At 31.5% G+C, this 9,929-nt stretch overlaps 1 protein-coding gene across 1 annotated transcript in view; it reads left to right on the top strand.

Moving 5' to 3' along the window:
* The window catches only part of LOC116025967 (serine/threonine-protein phosphatase 6 regulatory ankyrin repeat subunit B-like), a 12,447-nt gene extending 7,392 nt beyond the window's left edge, over positions 1–5,055 (top strand). Inside the window, exons 4-5 of the mRNA XM_031267392.1 lie at positions 2,572–3,131; positions 4,364–5,055. Of these exons, the coding sequence (XP_031123252.1) occupies positions 2,572–3,131; positions 4,364–4,978 (1,175 nt within the window). The 3' untranslated portion in view covers positions 4,979–5,055. The remainder of the gene's footprint in view (positions 1–2,571; positions 3,132–4,363) is intronic.
* The last annotated feature ends 4,874 nt before the right edge of the window (positions 5,056–9,929 follow it).

The following is a 9,929-nucleotide window of genomic DNA, read 5'->3' as shown; positions in this document are numbered from 1 at the left end:
AAAAAAAAAAAAAAAAAAAAAAAAAAAAAAGACATGCATCATTGTTGAGGATTATATTTGAGATAGAAAACTAGTCAATAATGCTGACTTTATACCTAGATGCAAATTTCATCCGCAAATTGCTTGTGTGAAATGGTGAGAGATGTAAATTTCTTAATTTTATAATTTCTTTTAACTTGCCCAAAAAAAAAAAAACGTAATTGAATAAATTTGATATGTTCCTAGCTAGTCACCCGAGAAAAGAATAATGCTTTTTTAGATGAGATATGATTTACTTTCCTTGATATCATGGCATTGAATTTCAATTGACCTGAACTTTCCAAAGTCAAAGATTGCATCAAATGTAAGAATATTTTTTTCACATTTTAAAGCTCTATGAAATTTTGAATTTTCCTGGTTACTAAATGTTCTCTTAGAAGGCGTTTGGTTGGGAGGAGGGAATTATGGTGTAAAAGAATTGTAATTCGGTGGAATTGCAATTCAATGAATAAGGTAGGAATTGAAATTACAATGTTTGGTATGCAGAAATAGGAGTACAGGGAATTGAAAGGTAAGAAGTGACAAAGTGACTAAACTGCCCTTATGTTGTGGTAGATGTAGTAATAATAATAATAATAATAATAATAATAATAATAATAATAATAATAATAATAATAATAATAATAATTCATTCAAAATAATAATAATAATTCATTCAAAATAATAATAACAATTCTTTCAAAATAATAATAATAATAATAATAATAATTATTATTATTATTATTATTATTATTATTATTATTTTAAATTAAAAAAAAAACAAAGAGTATGAGAAGAGGGGCAAAATTGTCTTTACACTAACAAATTGCCCCTCCTCACCAATTCATCATTTGGAGGGAATTGCAATTCCCTCCAGTCAAACACCGTAGTTTGGGAATTCACTGAATTGCAATTCAATGAATTGCAATTCCACCCAAACTACATCCAACCAAAAAATCTTTAAAACTTGTAAAGAAGTACTTTGCCACCTTTTACCTGCCTATGAGTCTATCACGAATAAAATTAGTTACAAAATTAGTTTTAGTGTATGATTACTAGTTGACGGGATGAGCAAAGCTCTGAGCATGTGATTAGACCAATTAAGGAATTTTTAAAAGTTTGAATTGAACATCATTTGGCATTTAAAAATTCTTTAAAAGCATTAATCAAATATCACCAAATTTGCCTGCACAGGCAGCTCACTTAATGTGATGGATTATTTGTGGGCACAAAGCACTAACCATTTGGCCTTCCACTGCCGCACATAATGGGCTACTGAGTCACCGTAATTTACTCATCCTCCACTATCCTGTCGGGCTGGGGGTGTGACCCTTGGGGCGAGGATATTATATTTCACCTTTTGTAGATAAATATCACCTAACTTTTAAAGATTTTCTGAAAATTATAAATCTTATTCCTTCACACTTTTAAAGCTTATAAAATTCTAGATTGAGTACACCCCGTAATTGTAATTAAAACCAATCCATAAAATTTAGAAACTTAATTAAAAGGTATTAAAAAAATACTCCATCAATCTTATTTTTTATGTTTAGTTTCAATTAATGAGACTTAACTAAACATATTTACAATTTAATTTTTCATAGTATTAAGTTTAGTTTAATTTATAGTTAGAAGTTATATTAAAAATATTATTAAGATACAAAAGAATCAAATTTTAAAATTAATTTTAAGGAAATCTTACAGAAAATAAATAAAGAAAAAAATCAGTTTTATCAATAAATAATAAACATGTCAAGTAATATGTGAAAGATAAAAAAACAAATGAATAATATATAATAATTTGTTGACATATATATATATATATATATATATATATATATATATATATATAATATTTTTTTTAAAAGGCCCCCAAAGTTTGGGGCCTTTCTGTAATGGCCAGGAGCTGGCTCTAATATATAACATTGTAGTACGAAGAATTTAATTTAATTTATGAATTTAAATTCATTTTCAGAATTAGTTTTTTGAAGAATTTGTAATTGTATAAAGATACTAATTAAAACGCGACTTCCCTTGGGTAATCAAATGCACAAGTAAAAAAGAAAGGGCAAATTGTATCCCCAACGATTCATGGTACATACTACACAGTATAATCGAATGACCATTTAGAATATTATCTCATTTGAATGTGTTATACCATTCCTTTTAGTACTGATAAAGAATAATTCCTCAATGTATTCAAGTATACAATAATCTATGTGAGATATGAAGTAGAATGAGAGAATTTAGGCCAAACCACTCTTGTATTCATTGATCTTCAATAGAGAGAATAGAGAGCCTTTTTGGTTCTTAGGCATTTTTAGAGAGAAGTAGAGAGAGGACCAAAAGTCCTTTAATTGAAGGGTTATGGTCCTTTATATAAGCTAACAACGTATAGTACACGGTATAATACGCTAGGCATACATATAGTCTTCGTAGGGCAGTATACTCGGGGTATATTCCCTATCAAGTACATAGTATACAATAAACTCCGTAATAAATACTAGATTGAATTTATGCAAAAAGTAAAAATTCTATCACTATATATCTCAGGATGCATACAACTACTACTGGAAAAGGAGATTTCTTTGTGTGAGATGATTGACAACTTGGGTTGGACACCACTACACTATGCTGTAAAACTTCGTGATGATGAAACTGTTCGAATGATCCTCGAGAAAAAAAGTTCAGCCGCGTACATTCGGGCAGGCAAAGAAAATGATTGGACGACAATATTTCACATAGCAGCAAGGCATGGTAATATTAAAACGATGAAATGCATATCAAATAGCTTACCAGATTGTTGGGCGATGATTAACTGCAAATTACAAAATGTCCTTCACGAAGCGATAATGAGTCGTAGAATGGATATGATAAAATATATAATGAAGGATCCCCAAATCGACAATCTTGTTGATCAGAAAGACAATGATGGCAACACACCGCTGCACCTGTTTGCCATTATTTATAGTTGGAACATTTATTATTATAACTATTTATCAGCGAGGCTTAAGCGGAAGCATTTGGTCTTCAATAAACGGCATCAAACTCCGCTTGACGTGCGCCACATGGCCTCCCAACGGAAAGTCTATTCAACTTTTAAGCATGTCTCGGTAAGTACACAAACTTGCTTCTATTTTATTTTACTAGAATTTTTTTTTTAAATATTAATAAACTCATTTGATATATTATTTAATCACTTTGCAAGTATATACTAACATTACTAAATTATTAAATTAAAAATAAGTAATTAATGACTCTAACAACGTTGGAGAGTAAAATTTCTCTCTGATTAAAAAGAATTGAAGCTCCATGGAGTTTCAATTCTTTTTAATAGAGAAGTTTTGTGTTTCCTTAAAACTAAATTAAATTATCAATGTCAAACTCATAAATCTTATTATTTATTAAAATATCTATATAAATTTCAATGATGAATTTCAAATAAATGTTTTCCTAAATAATTCTAATCTATTGGTATGAAAACAAATTACTCAAATTATAGTGTGATTTGTGTGCTTAAGATGCGTCAGTTGTGAAAACTTAAGTGCGTTGGTCTTAAGTTTTGGGTGTGTGATTTTCCTTTTTAAGGTGCGTGATTTGTATGCTTAAGGTGCGGATGTCAGTTGTTGAAGGAAGGGTAACACTAGAAAGAGTACAAGATTGTGTATAGAATTGCGTATAGGATTGAATATAGAATTGAGTAGATTGAGTACAAATTTGAGTACTAGTTGTTATATGCCTTTTTTTTTTTTTATTTAATTTCAATGATTTGAGCCATTGATCTAAATTTGATCAACGGCTCAAATCTAACCCTATCTTTGCGCTGAGCAAGTTTCTCCACCAGAACTCATCCATATATATATATATATATATATAGGGTTGCACTCCCATGCGAACTGTCGCCCAGGTAAGAAATGAGAACGCTCCACAGACGTCCACGTGTCCAGATCAACGAATCAGATGCAATTTAAAAAAAAATGACGCGGTGGCATTTTCGTAAATAACTGGAATTTTGGTGCACCTAGTTTCACTTATAAGTGCACCTAGTTTCACTTACAAATGCAAGTAATTTACCTTGTTAACATTTATGCATCTGGGTGCACCTAAGTGCATCTAGTTATAACTATACGTGCACCTAGTCATAACGTTATGTGCAATTACATTCCGGACACGTGACGCGCTGTGATTCGTCCGCATTTCTCTCTTGGGCGGCCAGTACGCATTTGAACGCGATCCTATATATATATATATATATATATATATATTCTTTAATTTAAAGCCGGCAAAATTAAACCATCAGATTGTAGTTTTAAATAATTTTGGTGTTTTTACTTGCAACATGCAGGGCGGAATACCTCAGCGGAGTGGTAGGAGAAGTGGACCTCGTGCTGACCTCTTACAAAATCAGGAAACAAGCACGAAACATACTGATGATAACAATATAGACAAGGAAATCAATTGTTCTCTACGAATAAGTAAAACAATGACCATTGTCGCTACATTGATATTAACCATAAGCTTTGCAGCTGGTTTTACAGTCCCTGGTGGATACGACTCAGAACAAGGGTACCCAATACTGTTACGAAATGCGGCTTTTGGGTTTTTTGTTACGGCTGATACTGCTGCTTTCATAAGTTCTGTTTCGGCAATATTCATTTACATGATCATGGCGGTATTAAGCTTGTGGGATTCTATTAGGGAGGACTCAATTCTCATGACGCTTTGCGTAATGAACATTGCCATGACTTTTGGTGCCTTAATTGCAGTCGTAGCTGCATTCCTCAGTGGACTATACGCCATTTTAGCACCTTTCAGTTTTCTAGCCGTTGGGACCATATTCATGAGCATCTTTATTTTCCTTTTAGTTGTTTTTTCGTATTTCAATACCAAAAATCCTGTCTTCCCCTCTTTAATTTTATATCCAATATTTTTCTTCCTGTCTGCCCTTTCACTTAATTGATTATTGTACCTCTTCACTAATTAAAAATATACTTTAGTTACCGATTGAAGGAGAAAAATATTAGCATTACTCTTCCAGTATTTTGAATTCTCAATTCTTTGTAGCTGTATTTATGTTATTTGATGAAGTTTTTAAATAAATAAATAAAAGATCACTTTCTTCTTTTTCTTTTAATATTTTTGCTGCCCTAATATAAATATATATATATATTTTTAAAAGTAAATTAGGAAAAGTAAAAAAAGAAAAGTTAATTTTTAAATTTTTAACTTTGTTGACATGATGATTTTGTTATGGGTCACACTTTTGTGAGACCGTCTCACAAATTATTATTTGTGAGACGGGTCAGGTCGGGTTGAATCAGTATGCAAATGTCATATCTATATGTGCAAATGTCGTACTTATATGCTCAAATGTAATACTAATCAAGAATAAATTTTGGTCATTTATAAGGGAAAATGTAATACTTTTAAAGAAAAATGTATAGTAATAATTTGCATTTTGATGTAAAAGTATTATATTTTCCATCAAAAGTATTAAATTTAATATAATACTTTTGAGAAAAAATGTAATACTTTTTAATCGAAATGTAAAAGTATGATATTTCCCTTAAAAGTATTACATTTACCATAATAAGTAACAAAAATTTTATTCTTGATTAGTATTACATTTGATAATATAAGTATGACATTTGTGCGTATAAGTATCACATTTTCACCTTGACTCGACCCGGCCCGACCTGTATCACGGTGAGACGGTCTCACACAAGGTTTTGCCTTTAGTTATTATCTGACTCTTCTGACTTCGGTTCCTCTAGCGTTCGCTATAAGGAGAATTTCCCTTTTGCTAACAAGCCTAATTTGCAGGTTGTTCTTGAGACAGTAGTTAAGCCGTGGGTTGAATCTGTGATGTCAACAATTGCCCCTGCCATGTCACTGCCATGTGTACCACCAACTGCCACTGCACGACCACGTAGGCGTGCACGTGGCAAGTCCGTGCGACCCTCCACTCGTCCCCATGCAATGACTACACGCAGCAAGTCTCAAGCTCCTCTTGCTACTCTAACTATTCAGGTCTGTCCAAATAAACTCACTTGCTATAGTTAGGCAGTCAAACACCCAGAATAGCGCGAAGTTATGGATATGGAATTTGATGCTCTTATTCAAAATCAAGCATCAATTAACCTAACACTAGGTTGATACCAAATGAGAGTGTGTTCAATCGTTCATTCACTGAGAGATGGATTACAGATAATGATTCTACACTAACTGTCTACACTGAAGGCTAAAGAATATGAACAGACTAAACTAACATTTACTTGGTCTAACAATGTGTATCTTCTAGTATATGTTGATGACATACTCCTAATGGGCAGTGATCATACTCTGGTAACACTTTTAATTTCTAAACTGTCTAGTGCATTCAAGATGAGAGATCTTGGGGAACATGTTTTTTTTCTGAGCATTGAAACTGCTAAATGTGCTTATGGAATCTTACTATCTCAAACTCGCTACATGAATGACATCCTCAAAAGGGCTAGTATGGCTACGTGTAAATCGCTGTCCACACATATTCCTGCTTCAAAACATGTTCCCTTATCTGCAGAACTCTATAATGATCTTACTCAGAGCTGGTGCATTGCAGTATCTGACTGTGACTCGTCCTTATCTAACCTTTTTGCTATCAATCAACTCTGTCAACATATACATGCTCCAACGAAATCACACTAGGAACAATTCAAACGAGTATTAAGGTATGTTAAAGGCATCCTATCCTATGGTCTACGAATACAAAACTCTTCATCTAGCTTAGGGAGCTACTTGCCTTCTTTGATTCTGACTAGGCGGGATGTCCTCAAGATCGCAAATCCACCAATGGCTATGCTATTTTTCTTGGTTCGAATCTTGTGTCTTGGGTCTGTAAGAAGCAAAGAACAGTTGACAGGTCCTCTACAGAGGCAGAGTACAAAGCTCTAGCAAATGTATGTGCTGAAGTTGTAACACCCCCATTTTTCAACACCAAATTAAGACTAAATTTTGCTTAATTTTTTTTCTCTCTTAATAATTCACTAAGATCATTGCGGAAGCTTTACATACTTAATTGAATAGGGATGCTACCGCCACACCTAATCCTTACTTGATTAGATGCGAGGCTAACCTTAAACAAAATCCAAGAATAAATTCCTTAATTCACAAGTCTTTATTAAAATAAAGATAAACATTCCTCTATTACATAATTTCTTCTTGTGCCTGGATAGTCCTTGGGATCTCGGTCTACCGCACTCTCACAGCAAACCACATCAAACATTTCCTGCTACTCAGATAGAGATTTCAAAACACAACAAGAAAGTAAGGGGTTAGCAACACTTGCTAAGTAAGGGACTACTTGCCCCTAAAGAAAACAATTTTAGAAAATAAGAATTTACTTTACTTTACCCCTTCTTTAAAAAAAACTCAGATGCACTGCACTTTAATTCAGAAAAAACAATTTATAGATAATAATATCAAAAAGCATATGGAACTTTTCATAATATCATCACTTATAAATTTTCTCAAAAACTTTAGTTTGTGCCATACTTGCACTCCACAAAATACATATGGAAGCACATCACATACATAATGGGACAGGGTCCTTTATACTTAGGCCCTAGTGAACAGCTCCACGCTGAACACTCCGCAAAATTCCCATGTCCATGGAAACAGGACTCTAACCTTAAGTGTGCACACCCCCGAGTGAGGATTCCAAGCCTCACCGGGAAATTACTAGTCCTAGTATTCGGGGATTTTTCCTACCGAATACTCCACAAAACAGGGTACATAGACCCTAGTGGTAGGCAAACACCTAACCACTCCTCAAATCAACAGGACAATAAATGCCCTAGTATCCGGGGATGGTTCCTACCGAATACTCCTCAAAACAGGGTATGAACCCTAGTGGTAGGTTTACCCTAACCACTCCACAACAGGGCATAGCCCTAGTATCCAGCATACAACTGAATACTCCACAATTTTCAAGTCACATATCTTTCATAAGTTTTCAAAATATTTAATGTAATAAAATATAGCCCTTAGGCTCTCAAAAAAAATGATAGCAAAAGTTCCAAAAATTCAAAATCACACTTTTGCATTTTTCATAGACTTTTATCAACTAACAATTCCATAATCAATCAATTTCTACCAATTTCTCCAAAAAGAATTTATGATCATAATTCATGCCAATTTGCCCTTTTAAAAAAAATTTCATACAAATCATAATACTTGAGAATTTTGCTCATACAATAAGAATTTATAGGGTAATTTAACCCTTAATTCATCATACAAATAACATCTTCAAAATACAATATACATATATACACTTGTACTCAAAGTAGATACTCACGCCGACATATACACTACAATGGTACATAACGTACGTATAATTGTATGGCATTCACAAATAAACCAACTACTTATTTAAAACTCCATACGGCATTAGCAAGGAAACCAATTAAATTATGGTTATTAAAAACACTATTAATATAAAGATAACGTACCTGCATACTACAATTCCTTACTTAATCATATACTAAATTTCATACATGTAATTAAAGAAAATAAATATTCTTATACTAAACAAAGGAGAAATAATTATAATACTTGTATCCAACTACATACATACGTAAATGCACATATGCATATCCATATACTCCAACTATATACATACATACGTAAATGCACATATACATATTACATATGGTAAATATACATATATGTAAATATACTTATACATACAATCGGTTATAGATAAGGTAATTGGGTATATATATTTATATACACACACACGGTACATAAATATATCTATGCATATACTAGAATTTTGTATATAAGTATATTTATAAAATTCTATAATAATACACACACGTACATATATTTACACCTACTGCATAGTATTAAATACAATATATTTACATATACTTAAATATAAATATATCTATGCATATATACTCCTAAACTAATATATACCTACGTACGTACTATAACAAAATATATTTTTCTTTGTTTTGTTTTTTTTTCTTTCTTTGGACCCTACGTACGTACATAGTTATATATATTATTTTACTATTATTATTACAATTATTACATACGGTAATATTTATATAAACATACATATATGTATAGAATTTATAGATATATATATATATATATATAACAAAGCAATCCTACACACAGACAATCATAATCGTACATATATTTTTATTTTTCTTTAAAAGTATAAATACGTACAACACAATAGAAAATAAAATAAATACATATTTTTCTTTTTAAAACATTACACAGACTATATATATATACTCATATATAAAATAAAATTTATAATAACAATTGCATAGTTATAACAAGAATTTCTTGTTTCAAATTTCATGTATAGGATCATGCTACTCATAACTAAAAAAAAAATATTTTACAAATAGGGTGCACATCAAATCCATTCCACAAATACATATGTTTTAGTTTTTCAACTAAAACATAAAATTAAGGGCAAGCATGAGGTACAAATCCACTTACAGTTAAAGCTTATTCCTCAAAGTTCTTCAAATTTTTCTCTAATCCCTCAAGGATTCAATGTCCCCTCCTTAGGCTTAGGGATGATTCCAACTCTTGAAGAAATAAGATGATAATTTTTTTTTTTTTTTTGATGAAGTTCACGGCAATGGGAGAAGGAGAAAGGAAGATGATTTTTTTTTTATTTTGTTGTGGGATTCGGCCAAGGGGAAGAGAAGAAATAGGAGACAGTTATCTCATCTCATCATTAATATAAATTATGATTAAATAAATTAATCATTTGTAACTTATATAACTCCCAATCCTTATCCTACCAAAATAAATTTGGTTAATTAAAATATTTCCCATCAAAAATAAAATATTTTATTATAATAAGTATATAAATATATATGTACATACGTTACACACACATA

This window comes from Ipomoea triloba, chromosome 7 (genome assembly GCF_003576645.1).
Source record: "Ipomoea triloba cultivar NCNSP0323 chromosome 7, ASM357664v1".
NCBI lineage: Eukaryota > Viridiplantae > Streptophyta > Magnoliopsida > Solanales > Convolvulaceae > Ipomoea > Ipomoea triloba.
This window is presented reverse-complemented; position numbering and strand designations above follow the sequence as displayed.